Below are 19326 nucleotides of genomic sequence, written 5' to 3' on the forward strand. Positions count from 1 at the left end.
TGTAATATAAACCGAATAGGTGCCAGGAGACGCCGCGATATAAGAAAGTCAAAAAGGTCTGCATTTATTCAGGCAATTCACCCAGCGCTGTGGCACTTTATAGCATGCAGCACTTTGTGTTTCATCTGAACTCAGGAAGCACAGGTCAACTGGGAGAGGAGGATTTCATGAAAGCCCCGGCCAACACTTAGCGTAAAAGTATATCATAAGGATAAAAACCTTCATTTGGAAAATGTGGATATCTTTTGGCTCAAGAAGCACACTTCGTCTATAACAGGAGGATAAAATATGTTTCCCGGTGGTTTCTTTGAACGACTCTATTGTGGTTGGGAAGATTTGCACAATGAAATGAATCCCTAATTTAATACTGCTGAAATAATCAAGATACTGATGCCTAACATGCTGAACAATCTTGAAATAAGGCATTTTGACAGTAACATCTGATAACGGATTCTTTTTAAGGAAATTGGGAACACAGGTGCAACGACTGAGGCACCGAGTCTTCCTCCTACTCAAATATTAACTTGCGTTGAAAATTTTCATGAAATAAATAAATCACAACGCTCCTATTTACTGCGGCGCCTCATTAATCCTAAAGTCTGCTCCACAGTACGATGACAGACATTCAACCAAGTGTAGTATTTTATAATGTGGTGAATTAACAGAACTTAAACATTCCCTCTAAAAAGACCTGTGTGGTGCTGTCTGCATTTTAGTGCTGGTGCTTTATCTCTGCTGTTTTGTCACTGCTTCTTCGTAGATGTGTACTTGCAAAACATCCAGATTATGGAGCATCTTCCTCCAATAATATCATGATCATGATCAGCTAGACTTCAGGAGTGAATTAGTCCAGAGAAAGGCCCGCACAATGCTGAAAGCTAAGATTAAACATATATTATTAATATAAAACAATGTCAATTTACACAGAAATGTAGTGCATGCAGTAAAGCAAAACAAACTTGTCACTGAAGAATTTGCCCACTACGTTTAACTTAATCATTTCAGTTTGATTTTATTCGGTTCAGCATCACGTCTCCTTCAAAGTTGTGACAAATATCGGGGCTTTCAGTTAGTGAACTGTGCCCACCGCTGACTTAAATTCTCAGGATTTCTAAGGTGAAAACATTAAAATCCAATTAGGCGCTGAATCAACCTCCAAGGAAGCAGAGCGGCTGCTTAATACGGCTCCTTTCAGCTGAGCATTGAAGAGTGGCCGACAAATTGTCCTGGATAAGCGGCCAGTGTTTGCACTGCATAAAAACAGGGAGGCCTCACGCTTACAGAGAGCTACTGTTTTTTTGTTTTTTTTTCTCCTTTCCACTCACATTTAAAAGCGGCGACAGCTCCACCACCACCATGGGCTCGCTGGGCTGTGGCTCCGGCCGTACTGTTACCGTCAGGATCTTGGAGTTGATCATTGCAGGAGGACTGAAAGAGACAAACGGTGTTAGAATAAGAAAGAAGTCTCCCCCATGCATTCCTGTTTTTCAAATTCAGCCCGTGATTTCACACTTGAAAAATGAATACCTAAAAAAAAAAAAAAAAAAAAACAATTAAGGGAAGATAAGTGGAGCTAAAAAAAAAAAAAAAAAAAGCTGGTGTAGTAACAGCAGGAATCAAGACCTATTAACATTCAGCCGAGCTACAGGGGAAAAAAGGGTTTTAACAGATCCAGCTCATCCACAACCAAGAGCAGTGACCTGAATAAAAGGGCCTTGGGCCCGTGCAAACACCATATTACAGTGGCCTTTTGACAACCTGGTTTCCTTTAAATTCTATTTTTTTGCAGGTTCCAGGCAAGTTTTGGGACCCATTAGGTCTGCACCCCTTAAAGCCAGCTTAACACTTCTGAAAGTACACTGACGGAATGAAAAAGTAATAGAATAAAATAGAAAAAAAAAAAAATAGAGGGAAAGTTACGCTCTTTTACCCTGGAAACTAAAACTAACATGAGAGAAGAATGATAGAAAGTTGGAGAGTTTGAATTAAGAAGAAACAGAATAAAGGACACATCAATAGGGAGGTAAAAGCAAGACAAAGGAGGAGAAAAATGAAAGAGGATGAAAAGCAGATGAAAAGGCAAGGTTCTTGTTGAAAGAGTTACAGGGAGGTAAAATAAAGGACAGGCAGATGAGAGGGAGGTGAGCTACAGCTTGAAATCATTAAAAAAGAAAAGATAATACTCACAGCGGTGCAGGTAAAATGATGCCCAGCGTTCTGTACAAGATGGCTCCGATGACATAGTACGTCGGAGTTTCCGAATCAGCTTCCGTCTCTGCAATAGAAGGGAATAAAATGTTATAAATGCCCTGATTTATTCAGCAATTTATTTTGAATACCCATTGTTATCCGCAGCAAGGACACATCTTACTGAAGCCCGAAAACAAAGATATTTATTGGACAAATAAAACTTGGGATGAATGGCCATTATAAATCCTTGCAGCACCGAAATGAGCCCCTGTCTCAACTGAAAATTTTACGAAATGACAAAAACAATGTTTTTCAAGGAGTTTGCATGTTCTGTGTATTTGCATGTTTTTCATTCTTTTTCTCCAAAAATATGTGTTTGAGCATAATTGGTGACTGCAAATTGCTCCTCAGCATATGAGTGGATACTCGACAGGCACTTCATTAGATACATCTTGCGAGTGGAGAGTGAAGATACAACTCAGGATGGAGTAATGGTTTCATGTTGTTCAAGACAAATTCTCACCCCATCTGTCAAGACTCAACAGACCAGTTCAGTATTTTTTTTTTTTGTTTTGTTTCCCCCAATCTGTTATTTTCCAATTTTGGTGAGTCTGCGTAAACTGTGGCCTTGGTTTCCAGTCCGTAGCTGACAGGAGCTGCACAGAGTGCAGAGTCTTCTGCTCCCGTCACTCATCAGCCTCCATGTGTTGTCAGAAATGGTCTTCTGCATACCTTGGTTGTGACAAGTAGTTATTTTAGTAACTGTTTCATTTCCATCCTTTTCAAACCAGTCTGTCCATTTTCCTCTGACCCCTGGCATCAGCAAGGCCCTTCGGCCCCGAGAAATACCTGAGAAATCTATTTTAACAAAGTAAAAATACATCTCTGATACAACTCTGATACATTGAAATGACTTCCTGAAAAAAAAATTGACAGCCAAATATTCCAAACTAATTGTCGGTGCAAGTCAGGTGCAAGATCTTGCTGCAAGCCAGAAGCCTCACATCAAAAACCAAGCCCACCACTATTAACTTCAGCTTGCAGTCGTGTTCCAGGCATCTTCAGACAATGTCCTTCCCCTGCTTTCTACTCGCTTGTTTCACACCCTACTTCTTTCTTTCTTCCTTCGTCTCAACCATCTCGCCCTTCTCCCTCGTTTTTTTTTTTTTTTTTGCAATTCACAAAGTCACTTTTAAACTTTCCATTGGTCTTGTTTCGCAAAGTTGCCTGCTTCCACCACTCCGTTCTTTGTTCTTTTCGCCAAAAAGAGCAAGGGGCTCCCAAGGAGACGTGGTGTCCCTCTGTAAATGTCACTTTGTCTCAAGCGAGAGGAAGCAGAAGGAGGCAGAGGGGGGGAAAGAACGGGGGAGAGAGTTCATGTTGTGCGATGCCACGCCCTCCGTTGCCCTTTCAGGCCCAGAGCAGCGATGGAGCGGCAATGGCAGCGAGCGAGAGAGAGAGAAAGAGAGAGGAGGGGGGAAAGGGAGAGACAGAGGGGGCTGATGGTATCAGACGCACTGGGTGACTCATCCAAAATCTGTCTGCCTGCTGCCTAAGAGGTAATACTCGGGAAGTGAGATAGCTATGCAAGACAGCTGAGGAGCTAAAGAGGAAGAGACAAAAAGATCTCAACAGTGTGTGTGTGTGTGTGTGTGTGTGTGTGTGTGTGGGGGGGGGGGGGGGGGGGGGGGGGGGGGAGCAAGTGTGAGACTGAGCAGAGGCAAAAAAACCAGATCAAAGTCAACATGAGAAAGCCTGGGAGTTTGATGGATCCTAATTGGACAGTGTCTGCAAAGACATGCTAATGAGAGAGTCAGTATATTATGGGTAAATGGTAAATCAGTGTGTGAGGAGGTGGCACTCCTACACTCAAGGACGAATAATACCTCAAACGCACTCAATCACAAAACTCTGATTTCCCACGAACGTAGGTTATCATTGCTCTACCTCCAGGTGATTAGTGGTCAGCCGTAATCCACCAAAACATGTTCCTAGTCAGCAGCTCAAAGCTTCTAATATGGCAACTGTCTGGGGAAAAAAAAAAAGTTCACAGTAAACATTAAGCTTGACTCTATGGCTTCGATGTGAGATCAATTGCGCCACTGAAAATGTTTGTTTTACCTCTCCCCCTCTGCATACGTCTGTCAAAACCGGTTTTTGCCGGAGGAAGTTTGTTTTTAACCAAAAAAAGAAAGGCGGACCACAGGTTGCTTGATATTTCTTACATTACTACTAATTAAACACATGAAGATTGATTTCAATTATATGACTCCTCACTGCAACCAGAAGTGAACTAAGAACAGTTCTCCACCAAAAAGCCCAGAAGCAGTGTTGATTCTTCCCTCAGCTTCTGTACAAGCGTGTCAGAACGGTCACAGACATCGTAGTCTGGAGTCACAAATCACAGCACACAAACGTATTTCTGGAAAATACATTAGATTGTTTCTCTCAGACTGTCATATAACCGGATACATTTTTCAGAAGAAAATTGCATATTTGCCTTGATTGATCTGTGAACAAATACTTTGTGTCCAAAGCATGGAGCCTAATCAAACTAGAAGTTTTTTCACTTAATAAACCTTATGCTGCTACGAATGTCCAACTCTCATATCAGCCTCCAGTCTCAGACTTGACATTCCTTCTGTCTGTAATGACCACCATGGGGTCCAAAGCCCTGTCCATATGTACCAACCACTGCAATAAACATGAAATCATTGCAGAGTTTAGATATTTGTTTGTGTTTATATAAATAACTGCTGTTAGACTGACTGTTCTTTCGTGCATATGGGTGGTGGGGGGGTGGAGGAAGAGGGAGCGTCGCCTCGGAAATCGGTGAAGAAGTGTATCAGGCACTGCCCACTGAGGCGATTCATGAACCCATCAATGGGCTGCACGTATTTGGCCTTGGGTGTGCACGCGCACTCGCACAAAGGTGGCAATGAGCCTTTATGAGCATGTTTAAGCTGTCCATCTGAGATAGGCTTTCATTACGAGGTAAATGAGCCGCACAAACCGATAGCAATCAAGTGAAGACCTCCACACAGGGAACGCCAACGTGAAAAGGCGAAGTTCCCACAGGGCCAAGGACGACTACCGATGTCCTGACTCATCAAGCTATATGCAGTCTGGAAGAAACCATTTACCGAACAGCGGACGTGAAAATGGTAATGACACGTCCCAATTATCTTACCTGTTCAATTCTATTGCACGACAAGCCCTTCAGAACACAACACACTCAAGAACAGAAATGAGGAAATTTGAGGAAAAAAAAAACAAAAACAACCAGCAGCACAGCAAAACAGAAAGAAGTGACAGATGGAGATGAAAACGGGGTGAAACACTGCAGTGTTGCCGCATTAAGCAGCTCAAGCAAAATTTATCCTTTCACAGATCTCAGTTTACTGTACCATTAAATGTGAAACAAAGGAAACCGAACAAAAGCATTTGGAAGCAAGTCACAAAGCGTCTGTACCATAGAAGGAGATGCTTCAATGCAAAATCCACTGAAAAGACAAATTATATTGGGGAATAATGAGGAGACAGAAAGTGGGTAGGGCCAGGGTGAAACCACCCTGATACAAGATTTCTGCAAGATGTCTTCAACATCAGTCAAAGACAGTCTGTGTTATCAGTGCGAGTCATAGGTCAGAGGTCGGCGGGAGCTGTGCTCTCTTGGCCCACAGTCTCTCTGAACTTAAATATGGATGGGGGAATGAAGCACCAGACAGAGAGTCTGCCAGTGTAATTTCCTGCGGGAAGTGACCTTTGTCTTTGTTGGTAGCAGATCGCATCTGTCACAGTAATGCTCTTATCTAGCATAAACCACTTTCTTCCTCCTCTTTGACGTTCCTGTTTTTTTTTTTGTTCTTTTTTCTTTACACTTTCAGGTCCCGTGCTTCATGATATCTTTCTCTCTAATGTCACCTGCTCTGTTTCTTTGTGTGCATTTGGACAATGTCTTTTCTTGTTTCTTGACTGGTACTGAAACCAAATAGAGAAGAAAAACCTAACATCACTAACTGCGGTTAACATTCTTAGGACTGCTCCAAGTGAAAAGACATCTTTCAAAATTGCGCTATAGGACTTGGCGCTCTCAAGGGGATGCAGAAACACTTTTTCACAGATGAAAGACCTGCATCTTCTTGAAAAGCTCTCCTGGGCCTCTTTACAGTCCAAATCCTTCTCAACGTTACCCTTTACCGTCCTTGACAAGTCTTGTATCTGCTTCTGTGAGACACATCTCTGAGTACGTGAAGTCTCACAGAGAAAGCTTCTCTTGGCAAGATTGGTCTGACCTTGGTGAAATAAAGTGATGAGTGGGTGGTCCGTGCACGTCTCGGATTCAAGACTGTAAGCGTGAATGACAACTACAACAGATGGAAATCATGGCTAAGAAAAAAGCTATGAAATTCCCCTGGCACTACCGCTTTCATGATGTTCATGGAGCCTGACCACGCCTGCCCATTTGTGTTACATATATGGGCTCAGCACCCAGCAAGCGGTGCAGTCGTTTTACAAAAAGGCCCGACTCAAGGCTAACATCAGATGCTGCGTCAGTGTCTTCGCTCTCTCACCTTCAGCTGGGATGGTGAAGACTTCTTTTGGGATGTAAAGTTTATCTTCTGCTGTTCTGGCCCAGTCCTTCATTCCCCTCCGTCCTTTCATGGGAAAGTTGATGTCACTTGAAACTGCTGACACCGGCTCTCGCTGGATGGTTATCACTGGCAAGCAAAACACAAGAAAACTCCTTGAAACTCACTTCACTGCAAAGCCGGGACATTAAAACAAAGTCCTAAAAAGAAGTTTAAACAAGAACAGTCAAGGTCACACACAGCATGAGAGAGGTGAGTATATCTTTAAAGAGCTTAAAATTCAGAAAGCATTCACAAGTTAAACTAATCAATGATTTGAATCGAAGAAATCAAATTGATTTGTGAGGCAAGTGTCCCAGTTTTAAGAAGAAACAGGGAATTTATTTATTGGTCACATTCACACAACTGTACAGTAAGATTTGACCTATCGTGAAGGAGCAGTGGGAGCATTTAGGGGCTAATAACTCTCAAATATTCCCAATAGCATTTTAAGGCGATTACAGTTTGCTCTAGAGCCCACGTTCAGGGCTACTGGAATTGAAACAAGCAGTAGCTTTTGCTTTGTTCACCTCCAGTTGGTCTTTCTTGTTTGGGCATTTGAACCCAGAACCCAGTGTGTGTATGTGTGTGAGTGTAAAGTGTTTTTTAAGGGCGTGTATGTATGAACATGAGCCATGCCTTTCAGTGCTGGGTTTTTATGGCTGCATGGGTGCAGTTGATGAAGACATACAACTAGTGAAGCCGTCTGAGTTGAGCATCCCCTCCTGCCCACTGTGTGTTTCAGTAAAACTGCTCACGAGAGTAGACCAAAGACAATAAAGCCCCACTTTTGATGGCAATTACAGTGGTCGTAGTGTTCTGGAAAGAGGGCCCTTGAGAAGACTATCGGTTGTTTGAAAAAAACTTTATTACTCTCACTGTTGCCTCCATTGTTTTTTTCCCCCAAGTGACTTGGCTAAAATCGTGCTTAGGTTAGATAAAACAGGGTTACAGTAGGTAAGGGAAAGCTTGGAATGACAAGTAGCTGTATGCAGAATTTCTTCATCCATCCATCCTAATTTCTCAAACTTGGAATCATTCACACCTACAGATATGTTGCCATAACCTTGAAACAGGGATGCCCGGTCCTGGTGCAGTGGGGCCACTGTCCTGCACGTTTTAGATTCCTAAATCTAACAATGGTGCTATTATCAAGATTGTATAGAGAGCCCAATGAGGAGCCTCTCATTGCAACCAGGGTCCAGGATTTGACAGCCCAGCTTCAAACAGTTGTTTCTGAACTGCAGGAGAAAATCCACGCACACAGAACAACTTTCCATACTCAACAGACTTTGCACAATAGGACTGTGTGAACACTTGTAAAAACATGAAAATGTGTGCAAAAGCTCTTAAAAAAAAAAAAAAAGAAAAAAGAGAAACACATTTCATGGTTGGCGTGAAACAGCTTCTACCTGTCTGACTCACTTTGTGTTTTGTTTGCACTCAGTGCCACTTACTGAGGTTGTTGGTCATCACAAGGAAACTCTGAAAAGGCTTTTGAGCTTCTCCAATGAGGTGAATGAAGTCCTCTAATATCCTCATTAGCAAAGCAGCACCGGGAGCGACCTGCATATTCAGGGGACAAGAAAAAAAAAAAGAGGTTGGGCATGATCATGATGTGGTGCTTTGAATTGAAACCCATCTACCAGTGATCCATTTCTCCCTGCTTGAAACATCTTTATTCACTCCATTATCTGGGACACTGAATGTGTTCCAGGGCTGTAAATCGAGACCACGTGGGACATAACATCGAAATTGGTTGCTTGTTTATTATATCCAGATGGGAAGTAAACGCACCTCAATGCAAGGGCATTAAGCTGGGTCACACATAAAAACACAAAATTGTGCAAAACCTCACATACACACCAAGTGTAATTACCAGGTTATCTATTGCCTTTTTCAAACAGGTGTCTTTTTATGAGTTTATAATGAAAAGTTAATATGGGATGCGGTCACAGCTGCCCTTAGGCCCAAACACCAATATGCAGTGGCGCGCTTGGTGCAGAGGAAGACCGCCACTGTCTATGGCAGACAGCTGTATATAACACAAGCGGACACACAACACACGCAGAAAAAAAGCTTTTACCTGGTGAGCGTCCTCCCATTTCTCAATATTTTCCATGTCCAACATGTGGCTTACTATCTGGAAGAATTTCTAAGACATAAGACAAGAGACATTCAGGTGTTAAAGCAGAACAATATTTGGCCGTGACTCACCAGCCACCGGTGCTGCCGCTGCAGCTCATCTCAGGTCTGTACACAGGCTTATATTGAAGCATAAAATGTCTGACAAATGGGTCAGATTGAATGAAAGAGAAACAGTTTGTGTTTTTTTCCCCCCCCGAAACGGGAAAATAAATAATAGAAGGAAAAAAAAAAACTGCATAGCTACAGTTCATTGTTATGCAGAGCCATTGCAGGAGACACACAAGCTCCTACATATAATAAATTCTTGGGTGTCTGAAGTGTCTGATACTGTCTCTCTCTCACCACATGATTTGTAAGTCCAAAGAGAAGGCCCAGAGACATTTGCCTACCTGCACGTCGTCGGGAGCTGGGATGTAGGTTGCTCTTTTGAAGGTGTCAGTCACATTTCGCAGGATCTCCGTGGAAAAGAGAAGGTCGCCACTGTAGTAGCTCCTCCTCTGCAAGAGTTCCAGGAGACTCCGTACGATCTGAGACATGCCCTCCCCGGCCAGGGTCCTCTGACCCTTCGCGAGATGCTCTCGTAACTACAAGAAGAGAGGGAGAAATCAGGCAAAGTTTATGCTTTTTCCCTTGCCTCATATGATTGAGCCCGAGCGCTTCCAGTCAAAATATGTAACGATTAAAATTTCAGCAACAATACTGCTAAACAACCGAGACTGTGTTTTTGACAAAGAAATCTTGGGAATGCTTTGGACGTGAGCCGAGGGGGATATTTCAAGACAGGAGTATGAATGTACAAGGATTTTTTTTTTTTTTGGCGCTTGTGCTTAAAATAGGCAAGCAAATTGGGGCCTAGCAGCACACTCAGGCGGAAACTGGATCTCATCACTTCTGAGAAAGAGATACAAGAGGCAAGTGCCCCCCCTGCATGCGGAGTGCACAGGAGGGAGAGAGCGAAAGTGTGAGTGGTCGGAAGAATAGACAGAAGATAACAGCAATCACAGAAAATTAATTATTGACTCCTGGTGTTAATGAAAGGTTGGAACAGAAACTAACAGTGCAATCAGCTCTGTCACGCACAAATCCTGACCCCCATCTTCTTCCGCCATCAACGAGGAGATGGAAGAGGTCGAAGTTCACAGAGCAGGAATACAGCCTCACTGATGAACACATTCATTAGCTGTGTTCATTAATTGATAAGTGTGAGCGCGAAGCTCTGCAAAAGCTAATTAGAGATAGCAGCGAGCCTTGAGTAAAGACATTCTTGCATTTTGAGTAAACTTTTTTTCAAACAAAAAAAGCTGAGCAAAGGTGAATGATTGATTAAAAAAGCAAAAACTTGGATGGAGAATGCTTTAAAAACAAGTTGGGCCTCCACATTTTCCTAAAAGACAGAAGATAGATGTGAAGAGGGTGGGTTATGATATTGGCTGATGCTGCAACTAGCTGGCTCGAGTGATGAAATCTAAACACACACTCATTTCTGAAGATGACAAAACACACCATTAGTAAAATAAAGTTTTGGAGTTCAGTGACACTTAATCTCTGAATGAAAACTTACAGACAAATGCAAATATCTATATTCAGCGGAGACGCATCTGGCGAAGCTCGGAGGACCCCAGAAAGCAACTCCATTATTGTCCAGCATACAACGACGACTAGCAGATCCTGGAGAGAAATGACAGATTAACAAAGACTTAACATGGAATAAAAGGATCATAAGAACAAACTTCCTCAAGCGTCACAAAGATGAATATGTTCATTAACTAATGAAGCTACTTGGATAAGGGGTGAAATGATCTAGGGCTCCATTTACATTGCTTCAAGTAAAAAAGCATCAATTTTGTTTCAGAAAGATTTTGCATCTACATGGCGGTGTTTTGAAATCAGTGCCTGTTTACATGGAAACAGCCAAGAAAACAAACAAAAAAAAAAAAACGGAAAAAATGTTCCTTGCTGTTGGCTTTTATTCAATTCCAGTAGATATGAGTTGACATGCTGATCCCCAAACTTCCATGGAACAGTTCCAATCTGCAACCAGAATTTTTTTTTCCTTTGGGCAAGTCAACCAAAGTAGCTGTTTTCGTCACTCCAGCACAAACCGAGCCGATCCCAACAGGGTTCAGCAGGATGGGAACGGGACTGCTGATAGGTCCTTCCATCCCCTCATTCTTACGTTCAGGAGGTTGTCTCTGATAAACCCTGCTAAATGGGAGCGAGTTTGGCCCCAGACTGTGGAGATATGGGATTGCCACTGGTTGCAGAAACACAATCAGGTGCCAATCGGGCTTTGTCGGCACTTCAGCATCCAGAAGGTCAAGATAACAGCCAATAGCAAAGAGAAGCAGTTTGGCATTGGCAGAGTATCAATGTGACTCTTTCTCTCTTTATCTCCATTCCACAAATGCATTTTTCTTACAAAAGTGTCACCATTTAACAGGGAAATGAGCAGGTTCCAACACAAATGTTCACAATTTATGTAAGTAGTTTAATACAGTGAAACCTTCAGATGTGCTGTACAGCTACATATAAATTATAAATCACAAACTCAGATCTGTCCGTCTGAATTACATCAACGAATAAACAGGACTGTCAGTAGGAAAGATTCTACAGTGTGCAGCAGTTTTCTCCTGCTGACTGTACTGACCCGGCAGGCAAGAGATAAACTACTGACAGCTGCCAAAATACTTCATCAAGAGAAACCCTCTGAAACCAAACCATTAAATTGGACTCTTCTTCTATTTTCTATTTGTCACAGTTGTCACATTAATTACCTGTGAAGTTTCTCAGGTAATTAAATTGTACCACTTTGATATAAGATCAAATGCAACATTTTTATGACCTATAATGTTTCATTGGCAGGCTTCCTCATTCCGTTGTGCATGTTTTGATGTCAGAGCCAACAGAATCATATAAAAAAATATAAAAAAAAATTTAAAAAAACCACACGCTTATATAACAAGCCTCATGAACCATAATTACTCTTGTTTGAAATTCTGAACAAAATCACGGGTTTGTTTTCTATTTTACAAAGGAGAAAGAAAAGGTCTGGCAACAGCAGCATGGGAAACAAAGATGATTTGGCAACACTCAAGCAGGACATTTCAGCCATATTAATTAGGTGTCCATGCTTGATGATGCAGTTTGAAGTATTATGATTGCTTCTAAGCATTAAGACAGCAATACCATTTGAGAAAAAAAAAACATTCGGCTCCTCCAGAGACATGGATATATTAACATTTTTGAATAAATTCTCATGACTCTGCGAGGAGCTAATGCCATGTCCCGGCAGTGTAAATATAGATTTATGCACCTTTTGTTGTTCCAGTTGGATCTTTTCTCATTTCCATGCTAATGTACATTTTTATGGATCTCACTTCTAATGCACATGTTCACATGTACACTTTCAAGTGAAAAAGGAAACTTTCCTTGTGCTTTTGTGGGTCTGTTTAAATGATAGTGGTGCTCGGAGCCTCTGAACATGCAACTTCTTGAAAACAGCTACCAAGGTGGAACTCCTCTGAAATGCTGAGGCAGCAGGAGTGCTGCTACTGTGCATGCCCACCATCATCATGTTAAATCGTTCTGCTCATGTGCAACTAGAAGGACAATACCAAACACGGCAGCCTCCAGAGCGACATGACTCAAACTCCGTATTCTAATTTTATAATCTATACTGGTAGCTTTGAAGCTTAATAACATCCAATTTGTCATATGTCCATAAAAAATGTTAGGTATTCTCAGTGGTTAACGTTTATAGTGTACTGTTCTCTACAAGCAAGTAACAAGCAAGCGGTTTCATTATAAAGATAACCAATACTGCCACCTCATGGCTTGGCATGCTAACTACGTCACTTTCAGTTCTTCCATTGTCATGTAAATGTGAAACTTCATTGGTACAAAATCAATGCATTCTAACTTGAAACGTCATGTAAACGAGGCCTTAGTCCATGACTTTAGACCAGATTTTCTGTATTTACATTTATTAATATATTTTACAAGCCACCAGGCGCTATCAAACAAACTTCAAATAAACTTTCTTCTTCCCTCACCACATCGCCGCTCTCTGCATGCCAGCATAGCTTCACAGGACTGACAAGCCTCTGAGGCTAATGATCTTGCAGTTACTTAACAGTTTAAACATTAAATGATTTATTTAAATGTTTTATGTTGGAGGTTCTCTTTTCATCCGCTGAGACTGATATAGCTTATGATCCAATCCAGCAGGTGGTAAGCATAATTGAGGCTAATAATTTGTGAAATGTGCCTGTAAACTGTCTGTCAACGTTTGTTTGCAGTATCTTTTCTAAGACATACCCCTCACCTAATTTCTGAATGCTACTCCACCCTTAAAAGGTAAAAAAAAAAATCTGAAATCTGATTACATTCCCTTAAAAGTATTTTTAACCACTGCTTGAAGTCCTACTGCAACCAGTGTACGTATTCTATGTCTACCATGCAGCACATGCTCTCGCCGCTTATCAGTTATAGTATGATCAAATGACTGACCAGTGGCATTAGATGGACACTTGTTATAGACAGTTTCTCCAGCCGATGCTCTCTTCCAGGACATAGCGAGGAGATTCTCATCTTTGCATATCTCATGAGGCGCTGTGGATAGAAGTGAGAGACATACAGAAAGAGTACGATCAAGCGAAGCCAAGCAGGAAAACAAAGAAATATCATACAAACCACAAAAAGGGGGGGGGGGGGGAGAAGAAGAAAAGCACACACATACACACAAAACAAGATTCAAATCACTGTTCTCCTGCTGCAGCTCCCAATCTTATTCCCTTGTACATTTCTGAGTGCTCTCTGACAGTGTCACTGCCTCAGTACAGTATCTCATTCCCTCTTCATCGTACCCCCTCCTCTTTTTATTCATCTGTTTTCTCCCCTCCTTCTCTTTCATAATCCTGATAAAAAAAAAAAAAAAGAAGAAGTCGGGGAGAGAGAGCTCTGAAGATATTCCGAGGGGGCAGACGAGCATTGGCAGAGGCAGATGCAGGGAGATGAAGAGGGACGGAGGGAGCACAGAACGGAGGGAGTGAAGGGGGGAAAAAATATGATATGATGTTCCCTCGCAAAGCCAAGTGACACAAACCTTGTCTTGTTTATAAGGGACTGGAGAGTTACTGAAAACAAAAAGGTCAGCGTGGAGGCTGCACTCAAAACTTTATCATTTTAAGCCTGTCAGAGCACATTCACATGTGGCATTCAAGGCTTCAGCTGAAAACACACTCGCATATTCAGGACGTTTCAGTCAAGAGGGATACTCATTAAACCACAGAGCTTCCCGACGCCCCGACAAATGGTGCCGAGCAGACCATTGAACATCTTCCCTTCCACCAGAGAGGGAGGAAAAGAGATGAAAATAAGGCAAAAAAGCAAAGAAAATTGAATGGGATTAGTGCATTAAAATATAGTTCAAAAAGGAGAAATATTGAGAGGATAACAGTAACTCACAGGTAGGACTGAAATAAAGCACCAAAAGGCAAGGATTTGTAAAAGTAAATGAAGAGATGAATACTGATGGATATGTGAGTTGACAGGAAGACAGACAGCAGACAGATAAAGATGAGAAGAGCGGAATTGGGAAATTGTGATGGAAGTCTCTAGCTGTGGTGTGGGAACCGCGGGGAATCACTTCCACTCTGCCTCTCACGGAAACTCTGCATGTGCAGCTCAGGCACGCATGCACACGGAAAAAAATAAAAAACTGTCTCATGTTTCTCAGCTTTCAGATATATATATACAGATGCCGGGATGGATTCACTGACCAGGGCACTTCTTCTCGTTACACGAGCGAATCTCCTCTCCCGAGCCATCGCAGGGATAGCCTTGAGCGCCGGTGCCCTCGCACATCCGGTAGCGCCGCTGCCATCCGGAGTCACACGTCTTACTGCACAGACTCCAGTGGTTCCAGCTTCCCCAGTTACCTCCACCTAGTGCAGATGAGTGTAGTGGAAAGATGGCATGTGGAGTGAAAACAAAAAAAACAAAACAGGAAAGCAGTTGTTGATGAATGGTTGATGCAATGCTCAGCCCCTGAAGACTTATTTAAAAATATTAAGCGTGGAATTTAAATTCAAGTCAATATGAGCATATTCTCAACCTCGGGCTCATTAATAAAACTCCCCAGTAATCTTTGTACCTCCAGGGCCACTGTAGGAATATACTCACAAGCCAAAGTGGATCCCTACTCTTCATATGTGAACTGAAGTCAGGCATGCAGATGCCTTCAGATAATGCATGTTCTGAGCTTGCATAATGCCGTTCGAGGGCGGGGGGACTGTGAATACTAAGCATTCATTTGTACGTCTTACCGCTGCATGAGGGGTTGGTGCATTCTCTGCTCTCCTGATGGGGGCTCTTGCATTCCGCCCAGCCGTGCGCCGACGAGCTGCAGCGCCTCTGCCGCTGCTGCGTCCCCGTGTTGCACGTCACGCTGCACCGCGACCACGGGCCCCACTCCAACCACTGGCCCTCCACTGGACAGCGGGGGACGAGGGAGAAAGTGGGATGGACAGGCGCGATGAGACGGGGCGTTTGAGCGACGAGGGGGAATCAGGGTGAATTGATGAGAGGAGGAAGGGCAGAGGGAGAGAGAGAGACATCGGTATAAGCGACAAGAACATGGTACATACAATGAGAAGAAATGCTGAACAGCTACATCACAGAGGCTATTTGGCTTTCCAGAAATAGCAACAAACAAACATGAGACACTGCAAGGGTCTGTGGACATTTTAAATATTTCAATCTGTCGTGAAAAAAAAACTGATTACAATTCCTTTCATGCTTTTGTTCTAAAGAGTTCACGCCGAGTACGTTCGGTTGGGTTTTCATTCGCGGTTACAAAAGCGCCACATTTCAACTCTTGACTGGTGTTTGTGCAGAAAACAGATAAAAAACAATAATAATGTAAATACAATGCCGTACAGCCTGTCAAGACGACGGCGGAATACCAAGCAGCTTAAACCGAACTTAATGACATGCATTGGTGTGATGAAAACACCCACTGTTCCTGGTAATAGGTGGCGAGGAAGGAAGTGTGGCTGCAATCACTGACGGATGACGACTCAATTAAGATAGAGATGAAAAAAAAGACAGGAATCATTCCAGAATAGAAACAAATAAATCTTGTTCTACTCTGAAAATAAACTGCCGATGGAAATCTGACAAATTAAGAACCCAACACACAAAACCAATCCCTGACTTGTCAAACTTATCATTAATACACTCGTGCACACCTCCGTCACAGCAGTAGCTGTCAGTACCTTGCAGGCCAATGAGTGGTTGTGTCCTTACAATATTTTCTTATGAGCTTCTCCATCCGCAGTGGATGGAGCATTGGCCTCCACTGACACACCAACAATCTCCATGTCGTCCTCCACTACATCCATCCATCTTCTCTCAACGCTTTCTTTTCTCCTCCTGAATATCAGCTCCATCTCCAATGTCCTTTGTTCAATATAGCCACTATCTCTCCTTTGCCATTCCAGCTTTATCACACTCCGATCTGTTCATTTTCGATCGTGTTCACTCCCAATGAAAGCCCCTGCATCTTCATCTAAACCACCTCCATCTCAGCATCCTGTCTTCGAGACCGCACCTCCGTCTCCAAACCATACATCACAGTAATTCTCGCCACCGTCTTGTAAACCTAAGCAAGACAATTTTGTTAATTTGTCGAGCATCATTGGTCAATAAATGTTTTGTGGTAGACTACCATCTGACGATACGGGTACAGCATCCATGAGTAGCATTGCGGAGCAATTTTGCAAGCGTTTTTGCTCCGACGCTGTCAAATCGTTCTGTTTGGTTTACACAGCAATTAATCAAACTCAATAGCCAACTGCCATTTTCAAAGAAGCTGTTTTCCTTGTGCCACCAGAGATGCAAAATCTTAATGGTCATAATTTGAGCTAAGTAATAATCTAATGGCTCCTTCTGTTGGCAGCGGCATGGCTTATGCTGGGAACACAAAATGCAACCCATTCAGTGTGTGTGGTCTCCAGCTGGAAATGTTGAGAGACTTAAGCTACGCTTGAACCATTGTACAAAATTAAATCCTCCATGGGACAGTGTTTAACAAGAGCTTTAAAATGGCATTTTGGGCCGTTTTTGGGTATTAAAACAAGCTCAAAGATTGACATAGCATCATCAAAGAAAATGAATGCGACGGTGAACGCTACACAATATGAGTTACTAACATAATCAGACTAATGGAAACATTAGCATTAATTTGGAGATGGTTTTTGGCCTTGTAACAAATTTAAGTCAAATAGCCTTTAACCCTTTATTAGGCATGGAGCCATATATAAATTCCTGATATCCTCTAGGGTAAAAATGTTGCAGTAAATGAAAAGTATGTGAAGCAACTAACCTACACACTGCTTACTGCAGTGTTACCACCAAATCTAAACCCAGTGCCACATTCATAAGAAACATCCATTTCTGAGTTGTAGTTTTTGAAAAATGCTACGACTAAGACTTTGGTGCTCTGAGGTGGTGCCTGAGTTTTTCTTGATGCAAAAACATGAAAATATATAAATTCAACAACCTGTGCCAATCCCATTCCGGGACTGAACTCCAATGCTTATTTTCAACATGAATATATTTGTTAATAGGCGAGTGTCTTCAGTAGTTGACTTCAACAGTGGTCTTAACTCATATCTGGGTTTGTTTTGCTTTTATGAAGATATCTAACGATTAAATAAGTAACATTTCTAATGCAGGCACAACTTGCCTTATTCTGCGAAAAACCAAAAAATTATCATATTCCGAACCAACAATAAGACTTGATATTGTCCTGTCTCACAATGAACTTCTTAACTGAAGTCAAATTAAGATACAAGAAAAAATGATTTGAAAAAGTAGGAAAAAGAAAGAAGGAAAAAGTTTCAATTCAATTATTAACATACATTATCAGGGAATAAAATTAACTTGATTTATTGGTTTACCCATACGTAATGCGGCTAATCGATCAAACAAGAAGCAAAGAAGGGCTGTTTTAATTGGTTCAGTCCACATCCTCATCCTGCAAATGCATGTTAAAATAATAATAAATGCCGTACAATTTAAAAAGGAAACAATCGGTCTTTCCCACAGTTTGAGATTTATAGCCAGCAAGTATTGTTATTGCAGGAAAATAACTTACCAAATAGAAATCCTCTTACTTTTTGTGTGTTGTGCAAGTGTGATAAACAGCGAGATGCTGCTCGTCTATGATTAAAAAGATGATAATCTCTGACACTTTTGCGTTCCACTTTTCATAACACAAGCTCTGTTGTCTTTTCGTACTTTTAGTTTTAAAAGAACCATAACGTTCTCTCAGTAAGAGCATTTGATTGACACTTCTGACTTTAAAATATGAGTGAAAAGGTAAATGCTTCATTATATGTACGGTTCAAATGCAAACAACATTTTTTTTTTTCTTTTTTTGCCATTCACAAGCAAACACTTACTGCATCCAGTGAGTCATATTCAAGTAGACTTCTTTTTCCCCAAGCAACATGTTTTTTTTTTTTTCTGGTTGTACATCTCTATAAAAACATCTGTGGTTTGCTTGTTGAAATAGGTACTTTCTGAAGCTGGTGAAAACTGTGTGATTTTGCTCAATTTTACACTTTTTTATTTTATCACATTTATTATCCATAAAAGTTACATGATTACTTCAAAACATCACAAAAATAAGCAAGTTTGAAAAAGACAAAGAAAAAAAGGTTGTCCAATACTCCAACAACAAACTTGGGTTGAATATATAACGACATTTATATTTTGTTACACTTGAATAAGACTTCATACAGGAATACTGAGCAGCCCTTCATTTGCTTAGTCTTACTTTTCGACTCCTGTCACGTAAAACAAAACAAACAAAAAAAGCAACTTATCAGCTTTTCATTTGTAGCTATTTGCATCTATCTGAAAAAGCAACACTTGTAGAAATCCCCTTGATTCAGCTCAGGATGATGTATAGAGCCACACATTCCCCACACAGGGGGTTTAAGTAGCAGAATAAGTGAAGCACAGTGCTGTAAGTGTATTTGTCTGCTTCTCCCAAGTGGGCAGGCATTGCCAGCTTTGCTTCGCGATGTGGTCAATCATGCTGTGTGAAACGCCGCACGCTGTTCCAACCCAATTGGGCCGATACCGTTTCTGAGAGATGACACACATCGAATGAGTTCAGAAGCAGAATGAAAGAGCGAAATGTGACATTTCCCAAATCCTGATTAATTAAAAAAAAAAAAAAAAAAAAAAAAAAAAAATCCTGAAGTGGCATTTCGAAAAGAAAGGAAAAGCAAAGACTTGTCAGTTTTTTTAAAGAATGACTTGCTTGCCAAATAGTTTTTGCATG

The 19326-nt window shown here is 41.6% G+C and overlaps 1 protein-coding gene across 3 annotated transcripts in view; it reads right to left on the reverse strand.

Moving 5' to 3' along the window:
- adgrb2 (adhesion G protein-coupled receptor B2) overlaps window positions 1–19326 on the reverse strand; it is a 230078-nt gene that overhangs the window by 82379 nt on the left and 128373 nt on the right. For all 3 annotated transcript variants that reach the window (XM_030082255.1, XM_030082254.1, XM_030082253.1), the window contains 10 exons: window positions 15296–15460; window positions 14750–14914; window positions 13479–13580; window positions 10531–10637; window positions 9359–9553; window positions 8908–8976; window positions 8279–8387; window positions 6765–6911; window positions 2188–2275; window positions 1326–1428 (listed from right to left, as the gene is read on the reverse strand). In XM_030082255.1, the coding sequence (XP_029938115.1) occupies window positions 1326–1428; window positions 2188–2275; window positions 6765–6911; window positions 8279–8387; window positions 8908–8976; window positions 9359–9553; window positions 10531–10637; window positions 13479–13580; window positions 14750–14914; window positions 15296–15460 (1250 nt within the window). The remainder of the gene's footprint in view (window positions 1–1325; window positions 1429–2187; window positions 2276–6764; window positions 6912–8278; window positions 8388–8907; window positions 8977–9358; window positions 9554–10530; window positions 10638–13478; window positions 13581–14749; window positions 14915–15295; window positions 15461–19326) is intronic.

This window comes from Salarias fasciatus, chromosome 22, assembly GCF_902148845.1.
Source record: "Salarias fasciatus chromosome 22, fSalaFa1.1, whole genome shotgun sequence".
NCBI classification, from domain to species: Eukaryota; Metazoa; Chordata; class Actinopteri; order Blenniiformes; family Blenniidae; genus Salarias; species Salarias fasciatus.